Genomic DNA, 21,250 nt, shown 5'->3' on the forward strand with positions numbered 1-21,250 from the left:
TTTGAGGTTATGCCCTTCCCCTCAACAGCAGATGCAGCACGTAGGGGAGGCTTGATTCACTTCCTTTCACCGTTGCTAATTTTAGTTAAAACCAGAACTTCTCCTATGGCCCGGCATGTGCAATGGGATATTTTAGTGTGCCAGTATTTCCCCTGTTACCGTGGTCTATTGAAACTGGCATTAAGCATTCTCCCCTAAATCTGAGAGAACCGCAAGTGTTCTTTGTGTTGTACTTCTTTCCTCAAAAGGGAGGAAGACCACCGAGAAGGTGGTCCCTGCTCTGCTGGAGGTTTCACGGGCACTAGCTCATAGAGCCCACCCGAACTGGTAGCCGTGGTGTGGCAGCAGCAGCCTGGCTCTTGGCAGCTCACATTCGGCTGCTTCTGCTACAGCACTCCGGGAGTCGGCACGAGGAGGAGAGCAGTGCTGGTCTGTTAGATTCCTGCTGGTTTCAGAACGGAGATAGAAATGCTGCTTTCCTTTCCTTGGGGGGTGGGGTGAGGATGCGGGCATCGGACAATAATGAGGGACCAAAACTCTGCCAAAATCCCTCACAAGTATTTATTACTTTGTGTATATCACGTGCTTGTTGAAATCACTAAACAAAATTACTGAATTCTGGGGAAACGTTTGCGTACCTTTTCTCCAAGTTAAATCCACAACTTTACTATGTTGATCTTGCATGTTGGTAGCACTGCATTATGTGTAAATTGTACGTGTGCTGAAATAGGCAAGTTATTTCAACATTTTTACTACTTCTGTATCATTAGTTTATTTTGAATGTGAGATTGGACTACAGAATCTCCTGCCTACTTTGTATATTTAAACATGAATTTGATGAAAGCAATGCCCAGATGTCTGAATCACCAACTGGAAGCAGTAATCAAGAAATGCCAGCTAATGTACCAGGTTAGTTACTTTGCAAAGAATGAGTTTGTGTGGGTTAGGGAGGACTCTTTAATCTTACAGGTGCTAATTGGATAATTGATTTAGGTTCTTGCTTTGGCATCTCAGTGGTCCCACTGAAGCAGAGTACCCTGCTAGCAGTGGGAATAATGAGTAGGGATCATTTCCATGTACCCCAAACAAAACCCAGGATTTATTTGTACTCTCTCCCACTTGTTTCCATGTGTTAAGTGTGACCAAGAGCCTGAAATTCATCCTTTGAAGAAAACCTGAAATAAACTATCACGTGTGATCTGTCATCAACCTCAAATTAAATCTTTTCTATTAATGTTTTTGGGTGAAGGAAAAGGGTCCTCAGAGTAATCTGATTTCCTCCATCCCTTCCCCCCTGCCTGATGCCTTGACCAACCCAAACTTCTCTTTTCCAAAGGTATTGTAGGAAGGCAAGACATCTGGAGGTGTCTGTTTCTCAGTGGTGTTAGACAAGGGTATGAAAGTAAGCTGTTGAGGAGCTTGTCATGTCCAGTGTCCTTCTTAATTGAAAGCAGGATAGTTAGTGGACTGGGTAAATGGGGTGTTGTCAATTGCTGTATTGCTTTCCAGGGGAAAAAGTGTCCTGTAGTTAGGACCTGTACCATGTACGAATAACTGGATTTTAAAAGTGGAGCTTATTGGACATCAAACAGTTTTTCTTCCTCAATTTGGGGACTGTATCTCTAGATGCAAAGGAGAAGGATAAGGAAAATGTGGTTTAGATGTGAAGTCTTCAAAGGAAGGAGACTGTTTGTTTTGATCTCACTTCAAAGGGGATGTGTTTACTTTTTTCTTGGGCTGCCTGTCCGGCAGCCCTCCGGGGTGCCAGGGCCTTCAAAACTGGGCTGGTGGGAGAGCGAGAGCTCTTTCTGCGAGCCGAACTTTGGAAGAAGGAGGGTAAACATTTTTGGCAAGGATGCAAAATCCCCATGCTCTTTTTCCGTTCCCTTTGCAAATCTTTGTGCAATATTGAGAGCTCCAAGTCTGTTATAACATTTTCATTTTTTTATTTCAGAGCATTGGTCATTGCCCATGTGATAATATATACCCTACAATGAAAAATGCAAAGAACTTTTTGTCTATTGAGCCACAGGGGTATTGCTGTCATTGCTGAATTTATTACTTTAGAACTTCTCAAGGCTGAAGTTTGGTGTTTCTTGTGGATGGCCCCTCTGAATGACACCAGGTCCATCAGTGTCCTGGAATGATGCTGGTGCAATCTAAAAATAGGCAAGGGACGAATAAGCCTGGACGTTGCTGAAATTACTATGCAGTTTAATTTGCGAGCTGAGAACAGGTTAATATATTGTCTTATGTTATCTTAGCAGGCTGCTTCAGTAATCTCTCATCATTCCTTTCAGCTTCTTAAGACCCCCTTGCTCACACCTACATCACCACTTGCTGTTTAAAATGTTTTTAGGCTGCAGAAACATCTTTGGTACAACTCTGACATAACGTATTTGTCTTTTTTTTTTTTTCAGGAGCCCTAGACTTTGAACATATTGAAGAACAAGCCGAGGGGATCTTTGGCGGAAGGAAAGTATCTCTTCACTAGTGCTAATCAAGGGGTAGCTCAGCAGTTCCCAGGCTGCAGCCCTCAGGGCTCCCAAGGAGTGTGGATTGCAGCTGAAAGTGAGGTGGCGACTGGGAAAAGGTTGGAAGCAGCTGCCAGTTACCTAGGCTTCATTTTGAAATGCCTTTGATGCAGCTCAAAGTAGTGTCCGTTTGGATTAAAAGCCACAAATAAGGGACGACAGGGGTCCTTCAGCCAGAAAGATCTTCGCGGGAGGGTTTCACTCATGTGGGTGAAAGCCAAGTTGGAGGATAAGTACATCTGAATGTTGCAGTGAAGTCTTAGGTGGAAAAGTTTGGGTAGGCAAGGATCGGGACTTTTACTGAGATAGACACATATTTAGCCACCCTTTTTTTGTATAATGCAGCAGTAGACTGCACATGCATGACAGAACAAAGCAAGCTGTACCTTCCATACCTGCCTTCCTGGCAGAGCGACTTATATCCTTTCTTAAATCACAGGACAGCTAGTCAGTGACAGACTCCAAATACTTGAGCTTGTCCTTAAGCTGCTCAGAGCTGCAGTTTTTTTCTGTAAACCTAAGATAACTGAGTTCTTAAATGAAGGCAGAAGGGGAGAGAGAGGTTCACGTACAGAAGTAATAACCAGAAGTTTTAATGTAAGCGTGCAGACTTGGTTGGAAGCAGAATACAGAAATGATTCAGGGGGCACTGACAGGAAAAAAAAATACAACGTAAGTTTCTCATGCTCAGAAAAGAGGTGCAAGGGAAATAGAGGGAAGAGGAGGATTTCAAGTGCTTGATGTAATTAGCATTACAACCTGGATACTGAGGTAGGGTTCTGTTTCACAAATAGTGAGAAAGGTTAATAGCAGGAATAGGCAAGAACTATTTGAGCCATAGGTTGAGGCTGACACAGGGACAAATATTTTGGCATAGTTTGACCCCGAAAAATGTACGTTGGATAATGTAAGCCGAGCGAACGATAATTAGCGAGATTCTGGAATAGCCTCCCTATTAAGCAGTACACCAAAAAACCCTGTGTGTCTTAAGATAGCACTTGATTTGATAAATTTCCCCTTATTTAAAAGTAAGAAAAAAGGTTTTCTGCCACCGCTGACTGGTCTGAAGAACCTGCTAGTTAACTCCTACACTCTTGTTTTCAGTGAGGAGAACACACCACTGGATTTAGATGATCATGGTGGCAGAACATTTCTCAGAGTTTTGTTGCATTTAACAATGCATGATTATCCTCCTCTGGTGTCTGGAGCACTTCAGCTACTCTTCCGTCACTTTAGTCAGAGACAAGAAGTCCTTCAAGCTTTTAAGCAGGTATGTATGTGTATTAAGAGCATCATTTCTCATCTGAATGTATATGTTGCAGCTAAAAACAATCCTTTTGTGCAACTAATGGATTGCATTCATGTAAGGTTCAACTGCTTGTTACCAGCCAAGATGTTGACAACTACAAGCAGATAAAACAAGATTTGGACCAGCTGAGGTCTATTGTGGAAAAATCGGAGCTTTGGGTGTACAAAGGCCAAGGTCCTGATGAGACTATGGATGGAGTGCAAGGTGAAAACGAACATAAGAAAAAAGAGGTAATTAGGTTGTGTTTGCTCAAATTCATGTGTTAATATTTTATGAAGATGTAACTGTTTCTAGAAATGTGACAAAAAGGATCTTTCCAGCACGCTGCATAGCCTGGTGAGCCTGTCTGTATTGCTTTTAGATTAAGGCAAGAATAAGAGGAGAACTTGAGCTGGTTTATGCCAATTAGTCTCAAGTGGAAACTGCTCAGGATCCTCATCTTTTGGCTCTAACAAAGCAGTTGGTTTGGGTTTGCTCTGGCTCCCAACTTGTGCCCTTTCAGCACTGACAGATTGCATGGGTTTTGTATGGTCAAAAGTACCTCAAATAATCTAAGGGCAGAGCTGTGAACTGTTCAGGTGTGATGCATTTTGAATCATGGCACTGTGATTAAATGGCAGAAGAGAACAGGGCTTTTTCTGTACCTGATAATATGGGACTTTCTTGGCATACACATCTGGCTTAGAACTAATTAAACACCTTTTGCCTCCATATAATTTCCAATCATATAGAAAAGACTGGGTGAGCGAATTCAAGTATTCCCTGGGTTATGAGCATTTATTGTTGGAAGGAAGTAGAAGTAATTAACTTGTTGCTTTCCTTGTGCATAGTACTGTAAGGCATCTCATGATATCTATGCAATGACAGTTTAATAGTAGAGAGGGAGAGAAATTAAGAAGTTTTGGGGGGGGAGACTTGGTTACAGACAGAATGTGACAAGCAAAGGAAAGGGCAGGAGGTTGCCGTCTCTAAAATCAGCCCACCCTCACCTTATTTTATGTTATAGAGGTCAATGTGACTTGACAGGATAATTATATGTTTTTTTCTGAGACTGTCAGAAAACTGAAGGATGACACTCCTTTCCATGAAGAAAGCGGGTGCTATCCTAGAATGGTAATTTTAGCCTTCATGAAGACAATAGTATAAGCTACTAATAAATTGTCTGATTTTATCCTCAGGAAGGTCACAGCAAGTCCCAAAAGCCTGAAAGTACTAGCAGCTACAACTACCGTGTAGTAAAAGAGGTAAAACTTTGCTTCTTGGTAGTTAAATGGAAGTGTAAATGAGTAACACAGCTCTGCAGAGCTGCAGTCAGAGGGAGGCACCCAGGAAAGTCTGAGTCACTCTTCCATTGTGGAAACTATTTGCTGAGTAATAACATATCCCAACTTAAATGAGAAGCCAGGAATATAATAAGCACGACATGTGTATTCTTTCCTTAAGAATGGATTAGTGAGAAATGCGACATCTTGCAGCTGTTTCAATGGTAACACAATATTTTTATTGTTAAAGGCTACGAAGGAAGGAAGCAAGTGGAGAAACTATTTGCCCTGTCCCAAGTACCTTGCACTCAAACCCACTGTGCTATTGAAATTCAATTTAAAAAATACCGGACAAAGAGCACACGTTGGCGCTGGTGTGGTGTGAGCTAATGCTCTTTCTGTGGTTCCATACTGCGGAGCCCGATGCCGGGTTCACTTGCCACGGCTGAATTCTGCAGGACCAGCCCTAGTCAAGAGATGCCACGGGTGGTGCCCGGTCCAGTAAGCTGCTTCCCTTGCCTGTGCCGAGTGGCACAAGGCTGCACTGGCTGCTGTGTCCCTGGGGGGGTGGCGAGGGTGGCTGCCGCTCGAGGGGACAGCAGGAACCACTGCACCTCTACTGGTGTTGCAGGACCAACCTGGCCTTAGCCTGGTCTTAGCCTCTCAACTAGAGACCCCAAAACCTGATTTTGCTGCCTAGGGCTGCTCTGGTCCATGCAGATGCGTTTTCCACTGTTGCTGCTCTCTGGGAGCCACCTGGCATGCTCTGAAATAAAACCCAGAATTTCAGCTCTAAAGCAAGTCTCTTCTCCAGATCCTGCTGCGGCTCAGCAAGCTCTGTGTTCAGGAAAGCGCCTCGGTCAGGAAAAGCCGTAAGCAGCAGCAGCGACTTCTGAGGAACATGGGAGCTCATGCGGTTGTGCTGGAGCTGCTGCAGATCCCTTACGAAAAGGTTGGGTTTCTGTACGGCTGTTGCCTTGCTTCATGTCATGTTGACGGGCTTTTAATACCTCCTCTGAACCTTCCTGAACCTTCTATCTTTATATTGGATTCACAGAGTCTATTTTATATAGCCTCATAGTCTGTGAAATATCCATGCTTCAAAAATAATGGGGAGCTTGTATAAGCTTTGTTTGTGTGAGGTCTTTGAATAGACAGTGTTGTGCACTGTTTCCTGAAGAAGTATCTGTCCATCATAGCTCAGAGTAAGACCAAGGCTCAACTCTCTGCTTTTCATGGGAGGTGTGTGCTGCCTTGAAGTTAAGCTGTGTTGGTGGAAACCAGACCCTCGTTACTGCCATGAGGTAGCTGTATGACAGCCACCCTGGGAACACGAAGGGAAACGAGGGTGCCTGGTCCCCCATGGGATCTATCAGCAGGTCCGCCCAGTAGTTAGACACAGACCCTCCCAGTTGTAGAGTCCCAAGTGCCCCCTTGGAAATGAATAAATAGCAACTGGCTTTCCAGGCGAGGTCTGCTGTTCATAGCCATACAGAGTGCCATGTAATGTCAGAGGTGCAGTTTGAAGCCCAGTTTGATTCTGTTGCTGCATGGTTTGAGCTTGCACAGCACCGCATTGTGCTGATGAAGCGCACCGTAAGTTCATCGTGTTGGCTGCCCATTAGTCACAGGTGACAGGTACTTATCATTGCATAGGTGAGGGAGCTCTTCACCTTTTCCTGGTCACTCTGCTGTCCTCTGTTCCAAACTCTACAGGTTTCTGAGAACCAGTAATTCTAGACAATAGCTTTGATTAATGTTAAGCTAAGTCTCATGCTGTCTTGCTTCATATTTTGCTAAAAAATCAGCAGCAAAAACACCCTCCGACATCTCTTGTGACTTTTCTGTCCGTGCATGTGAATACATGTCGGACAGGCAGTGTGGAAGGTGTTTCACTCTTGGAAATATATGAAACTCCTTAAAAATAAAAGCAGACACTAATTTTCCAAACTGCATTTTATACCATCAGTGGACTGGTAATCCACACTGATGTCAGAGGAAAGGCACCAATTCCTGAACTGTACTTGGAAGCATGCAAGTAGTGTGCAGATTCCAGTAGACATAAATTGGGCTTAGCTGTTGCAATAATAACTTTCCATCTTTTCTTTGCCATGGACTACCTATCTGTCGCTGCTGAAATGCATTTCAGTGGAACACAGCAGTTTTCCTGCGTAGCCCCAAGGTGATGATGTGTGGTTTGGCCAATGTACTGGTATGTTCAGAAGTGTAAAAGTGACTAAAGCACGTTGCTGGCAGGCTTGGCCATGGAGTATGCAATTTTAGAGAATAAACTACTGTAATTTCTATTACGGACTTTATTTCTGATGATCTTTAAAACTGTGAAGCGGGCCAAACTCATCCCTAATGTCTGTGAACTGGGTGGAGGTTTGTTTTTCTTTGGAGTGTGAGAGAGACGTGACAGTTCCCTTGCAGAGCTGGAGCTGCGGCTCATCCAGTACTCACCTGAAAGTGAACCTTCAGATTCTTTTTAACCCTATCTTATTTGTCATGCAATCACAGGCTGAAGACACGAGGATGCAGGAGATAATGAAGCTTGCACACGAGTTTTTACAGAACTTTTGTGCTGGGAACCAACAGAACCAGGCATTGCTGCACAAGCACATAAACCTGTTCCTTAACCCAGGGGTAAGAATAACCTCATGCCATGATTTTTTTTTTTTTTTTCTAGCAAGAAAAGAGAATGGATTGTCCTTGGGGATCGCCTCTGGGCCTGTTCTGATGCAAGATTGGTTGAAGGGGTCACATTTTGTTTTCATTCTAAAGCCTCGAAAGTTGGCAAGATCTGTTTGCTTAGGACCATTTCAGTGTAGAAAGTTGAAGAGGCTGAAGTAGACTGAAAAATAGGCTTAGATACAAGCCGTTGTGTTGAAAGATGAGGTCCTCTGAAATGTTCTTTTCAGTCCTGCACCCTCCAGGAGGGCTGACTTTATCCTGATCTCTGTGTGGGTTTGGTGGTTTGTTTATTTTCTAATTTCTTTCTTTCTTTCATCCCCTCCATTAGATTCTGGAAGCAGTAACAATGCAGCACATTTTCATGAACAACTTCCAGCTTTGCAGTGAGATTAATGAACGCGTTGTTCAACACTTTGTCCACTGTATCGAAACACATGGCAGAAATGTTCAGTACATAAAGTTCCTGCAGACAATTGTCAAGGCGGAAGGAAAATTCATTAAGAAATGCCAAGATATGGTAATGGCTGAGGTGAGAGCTGCAGAGATTTGCAAGGTCTGAACAGAAGTTTTCACATACCATTTGGTGAAAATGACAAATTGATCCTCTCGCTTCTGGGACTGCCAAGAAGCTGACAGTTAGCTCTCACAATGCAAAAAGAGCATACAGCTACCAGAAAGCACAGGCTTTTTTGTGACCAAAAGCTTTCTGAGCTCTTTACTCATAGGTATAACGAGTGGTCGGTTACTAATGATACTTTCAAGTTACTTTCCAGGCTTCTACACAGCAGCGTATAGGTGGGCTTATGAAGCAAGGGCGCCTTTCTCTAGCAAAATTGGCTAGAAAAGAAATAGTTTAATTTCAAGATCACTAATGCAGAAGGAAACTTTTATCATGATAGTATTTTGACGTGAATTTCTTATCTTGCCAAGACCTACATATTCAGGTGTTTAAGTGCTGAAGGGGGAAAAGTCTGAGGGTCTTCCGAAATTTAGGTGTGTAGGTAACTGGGAAATTGGGGTGTCAGGATAGAAGGGAGAGGTGAAGAGAAGGGTACATAAATCTCTTTAAGTTGGATATTGGATGTGATCTGTTTGACAGTGTATTTGCATGTCTGATGGGATTTTTATTGGCCTCCTCAGCAGGGGGAGCCCAAGGATCAGATTTGTTAAGCTCTGGCTTTTGCGTATCAATCTTACTAGAAGGTCTGCCATATTTTGTCATTCAGTTCAAAAATGGTTTCGTGAGCTTCTCAACATGGAGTTGAGTTTGCAAGATGCTCAGCAATCGGTTTCCACGGGGCTCACTAGCTGCTGAGAAAAGGGGGTTGCCTTGGGGGTTGCTTTCTGTGTTTTATTTGGCTGTTTGCCACAAACCCTGCGGGAGGACAGCCCCAGATCCCTCCAGCTGCGTGCTCAGAAGTGTCCAGCCTGCAGCAGGTCTTGGATTGCTCATTCTCCTTCCCTTCATGGAGTTACAGGAGGTCTGAACTGCTCTGAAAATGTGGCCATCCGGGTCTCAAATATGAAGCTGGTAGAAATCTCCAATGTGTGACTTAACGTGTCACTCACTAGCCTTGGAAAATTGATGATGTTTGTTCAGAAGGGTGGAATTACTGAGTCCTGCAGTCCTCCCATCCGGCGTGCCCCTGGGGCGTTTCTCTGACCAACAGGGTATGTCTACAGCTAGCTGTATTAAAAAGTCAGCTGAGGCAATGTATGTGAAATAAAAAAGCACAGTGGAAAGTCACAAGCTTCTTAGCACAACTTCTGTCTAAGCAGTCAGTTGGACTGACTTTGAAGTTCTTCAGCCGTTCAGAAGTGGTAAATTCTTTAAGACAAAATGTCATACTTGAGCCCTCTGTCCCATGAAGGCAGCACAAGAGGAATGCCCAGCTGACTTGGTGGGCTGCACTCCTTTTAAGTGTCTAAAGAACAGCTAATCGGGATTTGCACTGTAACAGTCAGCCCACAGATTAGGGGAGGATGCTGCAGGGAGATGCGCGGGCTTTGATCTGCTGATGGAATATTTTTCTTTCTCGGTAGCTGGTGAATGCGGGAGAAGACGTCCTAGTCTTTTACAATGACAGAGCCTCCTTCCAGACTTTGGTGCAAATGATGAGATCAGAGAGGGATCGGATGGATGAAAACAGCCCACTGATGTACCACATCCACTTAGTAGAACTGCTTGCTGTGTGCACAGAAGGCAAAAATGTCTACACAGAAATAAAATGCAACTCCCTTCTTCCTTTGGATGACATTGTTAGGGTAGTAACCCACGAGGATTGCATACCTGAGGTGAGGGCTGTTTGGAGGCACTGGCCTATATGTATTTGAAATGTGCTGACTTTGGGTGAGAGAGATTTGATATTGCTGAGTCTGGTCTGGGAAGGGTGGTGGTGCAGGTGGACAGTAAGCTGTGAGCTGGGAAACTGGATTCCTTCCCTGGTTCTGCTATCGGCAACCCCAGTGCATCTGGATAGCTAAGTTAAATCCTTTCATGCTTGTTTCCTTGCTCTTAAAATGGGGATGTGATGCTGTACTTACTTGTTTTATAGGGTTCTTGAGGCAGAGAGGTTTATGGAGTATGCTGCTAACCTTGAACAGATGGTTCTGCAGAACTGGAAATGATTATTATGCTGACGTTTTGTCTACAGTAATCCTGGTGTTTTTTATTGGATGATGTCTTGCTATTCATGGCATTAAATTTCACCAGTGCTTAAATAAAATGAAGAAGTAGAATTACAAATTATTTATATAGCAGTTTCAAGGTGACATTATATTCATTCATAATACCATTCAGGTTTTTATTTTTTTAATGGTAATTTTTTTTCTCTACTTTTAGGTCAAAATTGCATACATCAACTTCTTGAATCATTGCTATGTGGACACAGAAGTAGAAATGAAAGAGATTTACACCAGTAATCATATGTGGAAGCTATTTGAGAACTTCCTGGTTGACATCTGTCGGGTAATGATTTCTGCATCTAGGAACTGAATTAAAAAAGCTTAAATGAACCTATTTAGTGTAGAGCAGTAAGAATAAGACATAACAGTGCATCAAGGCAGTAAGTACCCTGAATACTGAGTTCCTTCAGATTTATATGTGCCTTCTTTTCCTTATGCCTGTGGATTTCATTAGTCATATTCCATGGAACAGATTAATATTTTCCTTTTAAAAAGAAAAAAAAAAAAACAAAAAACTCAGAAAAGCCCCACACCCTGCTCTTTTGTCTAATGCCTTTTTCTGTTCTGCCACCTGGCTTGCTCATTTTGGCCAGGATAGCGAGCTCCTTCCCGAGAAATAGTCAACGATTTTTGGCAGGTTGGGACAAATTTTTTCCAAGCTTGGCATTTGTTTGGCCATATGGCTTTTTGCCTGGGATTCCAAGTATTTCCCCATACGAAAGCATTACACCTCAGTCCTCCCTATCCTACTACTTTCTTTCCTCTAAGGCACTGTGTTTTTTTTTCCCTTCCCTCCTAAACATGCTATATGCCAACACATTAAAACAGTAATGGTGTTGGGCTTCTGCTTTTGTGTGTGTTGGAAATCCAGAGAGCCAAGTGTCATAAATATCATTGTGGCAGGGAATTGCTGTGACTAGAACAGTGAGAAATAAAGAATTCCAGTCTGTAACACTTACTAATCTACCTTGGTTGAGCTGCTTCTGACCTAAGAATGAATTGTCTTGCAGGCTTGTAACAACACCAGCGACAGAAAGCATGCTGACTCCATATTGGAGAAGTACGTTACAGAAATAGTGATGAGTATAGTCACCACTTTCTTCAGTTCCCCATTCTCTGATCAGAGCACTACTTTGCAGGTAGGAAAACGTACAGAGACAGAAAGGTAAAAATATGCTGCCGATGCAATTATGTTCATTCCACTTTGGTTCCATTTACCAGTTCAAAAGAAACGTGTGTTTGTAAGGGGGAAGCAGATAGGTATTCTTTGTGACCAGGATGTTTCTTTTGCTGTAGAAGCGGAAAGATTTATAGATCAGATTACAAATGTTTTTCTAGAGAGGCTGAAGTGTCACACTACTTCGTTTGTAGATTCAACTCTCTACTACCCCTGAGATCACACAGGTCTCTTGAAGAGAGTTTCTATATATCATTACCAGGTTTTGGGTGAGAAAATCACACTGCAAGTAGGGGAATGAAGGATTTTTTTGGATGTTTTGTATTGCAGTTACATCTAAAGGCTCTGGTTGTCCTCTTTGCGGCCTTAGATCAGAGTGCGGTTGAACAAGATGATGTGGGCAGGTATAGTAGAGCAACAAGCAATTTTGCTCAGCGGTAGTTTGGCATGCCAGCTCTCTAGCAGTGGTAAAGCAGTAGCACAGCAGCACGGAGTTCTCCAGAGAGCCATGAAGAAAGAAGATAAAGTTTGGTGGCAAACTTTCCAGATGGGAGGAGAGGGTGTTGCATTACAGAGGGTGCAAAGGTGATTGTTTAAAGAAAGAATGTTTTTATGGGAAGATTCTAATTTCCTTTAAAAACAAAAAATTTCCAAAAGCTCTAGTGTGTTTCATAAGGCTGAGTAATTTTTTTTTTTGTCTTGTTCAAAAGTTGGGGAAATGTGGAGAAACCTGGAACATTTGTGAAGTGACGGAAGGTAGAGATTTCCACCGCAGAAAAGCAGTGTCAGGACATTGCCCTAATATTTGTATTGCAGCACAAAGATAACATCATTCTTTTATTCATAAAAAACTTTTTGGGAGGAGTGTGGGTGGAGTGGTCAGGTGCCTGGCAGGTCTGTCAGAAGTTTGAGTATGGTAGTTGTTGAAACTTGATGCAGCCTCATTGTGCCAAAGGCAGTTATTCGGAGTGCAAACTCCAGGTTTGTAATTGAATGCAACTAGCAGCAAGTTAGGAGGCATCTGGTTCCCAAAAGTGGCCATAAAGGGCATCTGGCAATTTGATGTCAGTCCCTCGTCAGAGAATCTGTGCTAAACCTTTGGATCATGGTGCACTGCCTGGGTGACTGCAGTGCTCCAGGGAAGCTGCATCACTGTGCATCAGGTAAAGACTTCTTTCTGCTTAGTATAAGCAATAATGTTCCTGCTTTTGCCTTCCTGACTACGTGTATCTCTGCCCTCCTTGAGTCAGGACCTGTACTCAACCCGTGTCTGGATGACCAGTGGCCAGACTGATCTACCAACTGTTTAGCATTCAACGCAGCTCTGCTTCTCATAGACTTAGACAGCCCTCCTTATTCAGACAAGGAAATAGTCACACTGAAAGCAACAGAGCTGTGTTTGAGATTGGCTCAAATACTCCTAAGTTGCCAAACTGTGGGCATTGCCTGTGAGGGCGCACAGAGCTGCAACAGCTGTGTTTGGGCTTAGCAGCTTTATTAGGGTTGTGTCTTAACTCAAGCAAGTCTGAGCAGTCCAGCAGTTGATTTGCGCCTCATGTGACTTTAAGATGTCAGCCGCTATTGTGGTATCAGCCTCCATGCTAGTTTGTCAAAACTTCATCAAAAGAAATGAGACAGAGATCAAGTTAGCCTTGTCTCCTGAGGCACTGCCCTTCTCTCTTCCCTCTGTACTGTATACCTTGGCTCTCATGCTTTTAATTGTCATCTCTGAGTGTACAGCATTTGAATACACTTCCTTACCATCATATTTTAGCCATCTGTTAATTTTATGTCAGCAGTTTTTCTTTAGTTTCTCAATCTCTCCCTCTGTCTAGCAGGATGAAGTAACTTAGTTCACCTCTCTTTTACCATCTCAGTTGATAGCTCTGTCTTATCCTAGATTGATCTTTCCTCTACATCTCTAAGTTAAAAGCTCCGTTTCTCTCCCTTTTTCTGCCTGTCAGGACTCTTGCCCATAACCAGGGACTTTCCCGTTTGAGGAGTACAGTCCGCTGGACCACCTAGCTGGCGTACATCACTCCTCCGGGTGGGATTTTTCCCTCCCGTCTGAGATGCTGCAGGGCAGCCTGCAGCCACTGCTACCTGACCTGGTGCCGCTGTCTCCATAGGCGAGTGATAGCTGCCACTCTCCTTTGCATTGCCTTTGGATTCAGTCACTCCCCGTCCTTTCTGCTGCACCTTGTCATCTTGTTTCTTCCCATGCGAGCCTCTTCTTGTCTCATGCCCTTTCATGTTATGGCTTGTTCGACTTCAATTGTACCTCCTTTGAGTCAGGACCAGCCTTGCTTGTTCAAGGAACACCTTGTACGTCTGTCGTGCAGTTCAAATAATATAAAATTAGGAGAACATAAATATGTCTTTTTAAAGAACAGCTTTCCAAAACTTTTCCTCTTTTACAAGTGCTACTTAGCCTGTTCGCCTCCTAAGGGTGCTGCTGCCCAAGGCTTTCCTTCATAAGTGTAGTTGGAGGCATGTGGAACGTGGAGTAGATTTCTTATTTGATTTATTGACCTAGTTTAAGCAAATGAAATGTCTTTGAAGCTTTTTAAGACCAAAAAGTCTTTAAACATGAACTTAAAGGAGTATGTGGGTGCCTTTAAATCCAAATGTGCAGGTATTTTCAGTGCCCTTGGAGGATACTACTGTCTGCCATGGTTTTGGTGTTTGGCTTATTTCTAGAAAGGATAATAGGTATTTGCCTCTTAGTAATTTTTGGTTCTTGAATTTTGATTCTCCTTTTGTATCTCATAATGTGTTTCATAATGGTGTTACTTGATGAATTGATCTAATAGATTTAATTATGTAATAGATTTGGCTTTTTCATCTAACTCCACTTTTTTCTTACAAACAGGCATTAATCTTGACCAGAATAAAAGAGGTATTTTTTCACTGGTTCCTAAGTCTTGTGGGCTTTGCACTGTGGTCTAGTTCACTTAGCTGATAGAAACATTACATAGCTAGTAGGCACAGGGACACGGGATATTCCCTCTCAATGTAGGTTCGGTTGAAATATTTAAAATACTTTTTACAGGTAAAATAAAGGAATTGTTCTACTAAGTAATTACCGTACAAAACCAAACAGAGAGTTTTGGTCACTATTGTTGGAATGTTGCAAAGATGAAAGAACAGAGCTCATGTGCATGTGTGTGTTGGAATAGCTCACCTATCTATCTGTAGTGGAAGATCACCTTGCGAAATACAGGGCTGAAAACCACGCCTTAATTTTGGCCAATCCGTGGCTGTAGTGTTTACCACTAACTATTACCTGTGTTCGAAATAACAAACACACAGCTGGTTTCTTCAGTAAATTAGATACCAGCTAATAATACTTGAAATGATGAGTTTTCAACTTCGGAGCTGTGCTGTCATTGAGCCAAGAGCGAAGTCCCATTTACCTGTGGACTCTTGAGTCAGCTACTGGTCAACGCTAAAAGAAGAATCTCTGTATGCCAGGTTTGCTGATAACTCTGATTAAACAGATGAAGATGACTGCTTATTTCCTTTGCTTAGTCAGGTTTCAATTACTGAGGCTTTATGCTTTAGAAGCTATCTATTTAATATTTCCCTTCCAGCACTCATTCCCACCCTTTCCATTCAGTTGCTGATGGTGTGGTAGATATGCTGTCTACTACATGAAATTACCTGACAAGTGGATGCAGACCAGTTAGAAATCACTGGTGTGCAGAGAGTCATGGCTGAAGCTGGTAACCAGTATTACCTCAAGGTGATGTTCGTACATTTCAGTACGGTGGGATGAGTTTGATTTTTCTCTTCTTTAACCTTGTGTTCTAGACTCGCCAGCCTGTGTTTGTACAGTTGCTGCAAGGCGTGTTCAGAGTGTACCATTGCAACTGGTTAATGCCAAGCCAAAAGGCTTCAGTGGAAAGCTGCATTCGGGTCCTCTCAGATGTAGGTAAGAGATGGATGTAATCAGAACTAACTGCTGCAAACATGGTCATCCAGTATTTGCTGCTTACATGTCATCCCTCCAAAAAGAAAGTGCAGTTTACTTCCCACAGGTACCACTTGCAGATTACTCGGAGCCAAGGCATGGTACAAAGCCAGAGTTATGTTGATATATTGTCATGGTTGAGCAGTAGGTGTTGTGATTGTAACCTGAAGTGCTTTCTCCGTTTACCTCAAAACTCTCTGCAGTCCTGTTGATCTGCAGTAGGGAAAGAATTTTGTGCCACTCCTCCCAGTAGCTTGCTCCACTTTTAGTAGCAAGAAGAGTAATTTGTACTGGATATTGAGGCCAAATTCTGTTGGATAGGTGTACATGTGTGTTAGCAGGAGTTGTTAGGAGTGTGTGTGTGTAAGGACAGATTCCTACTCCCACACTTCGAAGACAGTAAACAGCTCTGAGGTGTGAAAGCCTTTAAACATAATGCAGCACAGAGGTCTGACCCATTACGCAGGGACCAAGCATTGCATTGTTTAAAAAGCACACAAAGGAGATTGTAGAAGGAATTGCAAGTAGAGGTTGTCTTTTCTTGCATTGATTGTAATACATGGGCTGAAGGAGTCAATTCTTACTAACTTTTGCTTGTTGCAGCGAAAAGCCGAGCAATTGCAATTCCTGTAGACTTGGACAGTCAGGTCAACAATCTCTTCTTGAAATCTCATAACATTGTACAGAAGACTGCAATGAACTGGCGAATGACTGCAAGGAATGCTGCCCGCAGAGATTCGGTGCTCGCTGCCTCCAGGGATTATCGAAACATAATTGAAAGATTACAGGTGACTACACAGTACCCCTTCCTCCATTGATAAGCTCTTACTTGCATGCCTACACAAAAGGAGTAATTTACTAAGTACAAAGACATTTGGGAATTAACTAGTCCAAATGCCACATGGTAATCAAGTTGGCTGATGCTGAATACAATAATACTGTAATACTGTATAAAAAATCAAATGTAAACCATTGTATCGGGACAGGTAATTGAATGTGCACAGCTAATGGGTATAGAAGTACTCATCCTAGGAGATGTTGATACTTGAAGCTAGTGGTACTTGAAGTATTCTTGTTCCACCATTAGTAATATTTCTTTGGTAAGACAGGACTTTTTCATCATCACAGCCTTCCAGACTCCTCCAGTGCTTTGCTCCTTGTACACCAAAACTCTCAGACAATGAAAGGTGCCACAGCCCTGCCTGGAAACCACTGCAGAGCTTTAAATAAATAGATGTATCGGTTCCTTGTGAACCAGTTGCAGCCGCACTCATTCCCTGAAACGAAGTGTGTGCTTTCCCATACTGCTTTTGCTAAAAAGACTATTTAAACATAATGTTTCATGTTACAAATAGGGACTGATGCGTTATAGCTGTATGCTATGTTCAGATCTGTAGACAGTTCAATAAGGCCTATTTTTTATACCATATGAAATTCATCATCTTGAATGATGCCTTTATCCTTTGAAGATTCATTCTCTGGTCAAAAGCTTTTTCTGGCAAACAGTTCTAACTAACTTTATGTAAACTTCTGTTAAGTAATGTAAAAACACAGCCCAACCCAGTCTCATTGAAATAGCTTCTCCCTCTTCATTCAGTCCTGTCTATTTGTCCATTTCAATTTGATTAAACTTTGTCTCTGGCTTCATAGGTATCTCAGTATTTTCTGCTTGTTTAAGTATTAGGATAAATGTGGCTTCATTTTTAAGGTAGGTACAGCTTTCCAAACATGGAGGACAAGGCGAATAACTTTTTTTTTCTTTTTTTTGCATAATTTTAACAGTAGTACTTTTGTCAGTTTGTGTAAGCATAAATAGCCTGATCATTATCACAAAGTTTCAGTGCAGCTATGAATCTGCATTTTTCTCTTTCTCCTATATCAACAAGAGCACCTACAAACATGGGCAGGGTAGGGGAACTAAGTAATCTGGGGGACTGCTGGAAATCAGGGCTCCCTTTTTTAAGACACCTATTAATCAATAAAACTGAAAGTCTTATCTGACCAAACTCTGAGGTCTTTAATCTAGTTTATCCAGTCAGGACAGACCTAACTGTCCCGTCCCTCTTTTGCGGTTTGTAGAATTAATTTGCATATAAATTTAGATTTATTTAATGTTTAAAATCTTGATATGGTTATATTCTAGGACATAGTATCAGCTTTAGAGGATCGCCTACGTCCTCTTGTCCAGGCAGAGTTGTCAGTACTAGTAGATGTGCTTCACAGGCCTGAACTGCTCTTCCCAGAGAACACGGATGCAAGGAGGAAATGTGAAAGCGGAGGTTTCATTTGCAAGTAAGTTGTCTTGAAGTCTGTGTTGTTGGGAGGGGGTTTGTTACGTTTTGCTTTTTCCCAGTTTTCCCATGCCTTATGGAACAGTACCCTCTCGCCCAGCTTGGTAAATACTTGATATACTTTGAATTACTCGTAAAGGACAGTATTTCGTGGGATAGTAAATGCAATTTGTCCTTGGATGGGGAAAAAAAAATGCTCTTGGGGATGGGGAAAGACTGCTTGGTATGCTCTCAGAGCTAATGCTTAAAAATTTCTGTATTTGCTGCAGGATACAAGTGTCATGAACACTAGTATAAATGAGTAAAAAATTTTGAGCTGATCCCTGCTATTTGATACCCGCCCTCAACCCTAGTAATGTTTGTAAGGTACTTGATCTTGTAGCACTTACTGCTGGGCAAGTATGTCAGTATCCATTGTTATCATGTGCATCACCTAACACAGGTGCTGCCTACGTTTAGAGGGAAGGAAAAGGAAAGATTAGAAGGTCATTTAGAGGGCAATTCAGAGCAGAATCCAGCTTCTCAGATCACCTCCTGGAGGGGTGGATTATATACAGAGTTTATGGAAACTAGGTACCTGAGTAAGTAACAAATGCTGGGTAGGATGGATTTCCAATTGCACTGTCCAGGACTCTTGATATGGTTTTTAACAAAGTAGTATGTGGAATAGTTTTCTTTAAGTGCTTGTTCTGGAGGACCATCAGGTCCTAAATCCCACTGCCCCTTCCCCTGATTCCTTTCTGCCTGTAGTCAGAGGGTTTTATCTGGCAGTCCTCCTGCCGGGGGGGGGGGGGGGATGCAGTTTCCTTCACAGCTTCACCGAAGCCCGTGGTAGCTGGTTAAATGTTGCTCCTGAGACAATGTTCCCAAGATGCTTGTATAATGGTATGATAATAAAACCTGTTTGTGGCTTAAGCCAATTAAGTAAGATAGGCACGTATATCTTACCCCATTTTTACAATATTAGTACTAAAACAAGCTGTGATTGATTGGTTATTTTCAGGTTAATAAAGCATACTAAACAGCTGCTAGAGGAGAATGAGGAGAAACTATGTATTAAAGTATTACAGACGCTCAGGGAAATGATGACCAAAGATAGAGGCTATGGAGAAAAGGTAACGTAATTTACAGTTCATCATTCTGTGTTAAACACTGTCTTTATTATTCAGTAAAGGAAAATAAAATTCTCGCTCTTTCAAGCTGTGTTTTGTATGTGTAAGCACTTCTGTACTGGATCAGGAACAAACCATTTTTAGTCAACTAATAACTTCAAATATAATTTGAAAGGTAAGCTTGTTTCTGTTGCTTTTCTACTTTAGACTTGCAAGTTTAAATCTAATTCCTGCAGTTGCTGGCACTGTAAAAATATCTAATTTCGTTACCTTTTTATGAAGGATATAACCTCTTTACCTGCTTTCTGGGTCTAGGTGACTCTTCATCACGTAACCTTGCAACAAGAGGATATCTGTAGTTTAATTTATATACATTTGAGTCATCATCTTGTTGTGAAATATAGACGGAAACTGTCTGTATACCCACCCATGGTTTTTTTTTCTTTCCTTTTTCTGCATACAACTCCTTTGTCTTGTTGAGAAGTAAGTTTCTCTGTAGGTACAGACCTATTTTCTATTTGCATCAGAAGAGTGTGTATATGCCCATATGTTTGTGTACCTAGACATTCCTGCAGTCAATCTCAAAATCCTAGTCTAAGTTATCTTGTGCATTTCTAAGCAACCTAGGTTATTACCGTGCCACACGGTAGGTGTACAGAGCAGTATATCCTCCCAGTGAACGTGCTCATGACCAGCTGAGAATTGGCAGCTGGGACTGGGGGAAGCAGAGGTGTAGAAGGATGGTAGCTGCAGCTGCGAGTCTATGCCCGGCAGCATATGGTGTCTCATGTCCAATTCTCGCTTGCAGCAGGATTTAAAGTTGTTGCTTAGTGCTAGATTCACAGCACAAAAAGGCAAGAGCTTTAGAGGTCAGACAGTTTTATAATAGTAGTAATTGTTTATAGCTGCAACCACAAGGGAGGGAGATGCTCTGAAGGCAGAGAAACCTGCAGCATTGCTAGGCTGCCCGGCCAGCTGGGATGTCGCACACGACCTCTGCTTTGGCTAGCCTCGCTGGAAATGAGGATGCAGGAGCAGAACATCATGCTCTGCTGCCAGTCCAGCCAGAGGCAGGTGCCGGCACACCAGAGCGGAGGGACCTGGAGGAGGGAGAGCAAATAAAGCAAGGAGGCTTGCACGCATGTGGGTGTGCACGTGCACGCGTGTGGGCTGTTACCTGAGCACACCCAGCTGAGTACACAGCAGCGCCGTGAGTGAGCAGGAGACTCCTCGGAAAATGCCCGAAGGGTAGGGATGGCCGGTGCTGTGCTCCCTGCCCTGTCAGGGAACGTTCTTCCCACGTGTTGCCACTACCTCCGGGCTGTCAGAGGTCTAGCCCGCATCCTGGCTCCTGCTGCTGCTTTGCTCTAGACTTGCAGTCCTACCTAGGTTTTTTGTTGGGTTTTTGGTTTTTTTTTCACTTTGTAGTAGCCATATTTTTGAATAAACTCATTGGCTTTGGGGGCATGCCCTAATCGACTGCAAGAAAGAAGCATATATATGTGAGATAAGAAGGGTAGCAGGGTAGGTAGGAAAGGGCAGCCACCACAGCTTTCAACTTAACTTTCAGCATGTTGCCCTTTTCTGCTGAAGCAGCAGATCGTGTGCTGGGTCGTAACAGCACAAGATGAAGCCCTGTGGAGACCTGTCCTCTCCTCAAGGTCCCTTTGCTAAGACATCTGCGATACAGTACGAGTCTGATCTGGAAGGGGACTGGTTGTAGCCTGCAGAAGTGTTAGTCTGGTCCTGCAAAAGGGAGTTGGGCTAGGTGATCCTCTTCAACCACTGCAGGGTGCTGGTGTTTCTTGCTGCCCAACGCTGGGGATGTAAAAGATTAAGTGTAACCGTGGATTTAGTTTTATACTTTGTTAGCACATCGGTGTACTTTCTCCTGTTAAAAACAGCCAAGAGAGACTGTGCGGGGTCACCTTAAGTAATAGAAAGGGTGGATGATATATACTATATATACTGTACACCAACAAAACCCAAATGAGAGCTTTGAGGTTTTTTCTTTCAAATGCAATCTGCCCCTTGGAGATTTTTCTAAATGGAAATTCATCTACAGGAGTTCCTTAGCCTTTATTTGGCATACTCGGGTGAAGCAGTATTTCTAGAAAATACGGTTAACATAACTTGCACCATTCAGGCCATGGAAAACCCCACAAGATTCTAAAAATCTTCAAAGTGTAGAAAATACATTAATTTCTGAAACA

General features: G+C 42.7%; 1 protein-coding gene across 13 annotated transcripts in view; it reads left to right on the plus strand.

The window, feature by feature from the left end:
- The window catches only part of ITPR1 (inositol 1,4,5-trisphosphate receptor type 1), a 185,799-nt gene that overhangs the window by 82,606 nt on the left and 81,943 nt on the right, over window positions 1-21,250 (plus strand). For 7 of the 13 annotated variants that reach the window (XM_052778069.1, XM_052778068.1, XM_052778071.1 and 4 more), the window contains 16 exons: window positions 771-909; window positions 2,421-2,479; window positions 3,643-3,804; window positions 3,903-4,073; window positions 5,022-5,087; window positions 5,920-6,057; window positions 7,626-7,751; window positions 8,128-8,328; window positions 9,843-10,094; window positions 10,642-10,767; window positions 11,495-11,623; window positions 14,534-14,560; window positions 15,475-15,595; window positions 16,238-16,422; window positions 17,778-17,926; window positions 18,929-19,040. In XM_052778069.1, coding sequence (XP_052634029.1) covers window positions 771-909; window positions 2,421-2,479; window positions 3,643-3,804; window positions 3,903-4,073; window positions 5,022-5,087; window positions 5,920-6,057; window positions 7,626-7,751; window positions 8,128-8,328; window positions 9,843-10,094; window positions 10,642-10,767; window positions 11,495-11,623; window positions 14,534-14,560; window positions 15,475-15,595; window positions 16,238-16,422; window positions 17,778-17,926; window positions 18,929-19,040 — 2,163 coding nt within the window. The remainder of the gene's footprint in view (window positions 1-770; window positions 910-2,420; window positions 2,480-3,642; window positions 3,805-3,902; window positions 4,074-5,021; window positions 5,088-5,919; window positions 6,058-7,625; window positions 7,752-8,127; window positions 8,329-9,842; window positions 10,095-10,641; window positions 10,768-11,494; window positions 11,624-14,533; window positions 14,561-15,474; window positions 15,596-16,237; window positions 16,423-17,777; window positions 17,927-18,928; window positions 19,041-21,250) is intronic. The other 6 variants (XM_052778072.1, XM_052778080.1, XM_052778078.1 and 3 more) reach the window with 1 other exon arrangement.

The sequence above is a fragment of the Harpia harpyja genome, chromosome Z (genome assembly GCF_026419915.1).
Source record: "Harpia harpyja isolate bHarHar1 chromosome Z, bHarHar1 primary haplotype, whole genome shotgun sequence".
Classification (NCBI taxonomy): domain Eukaryota; kingdom Metazoa; phylum Chordata; class Aves; order Accipitriformes; family Accipitridae; genus Harpia; species Harpia harpyja.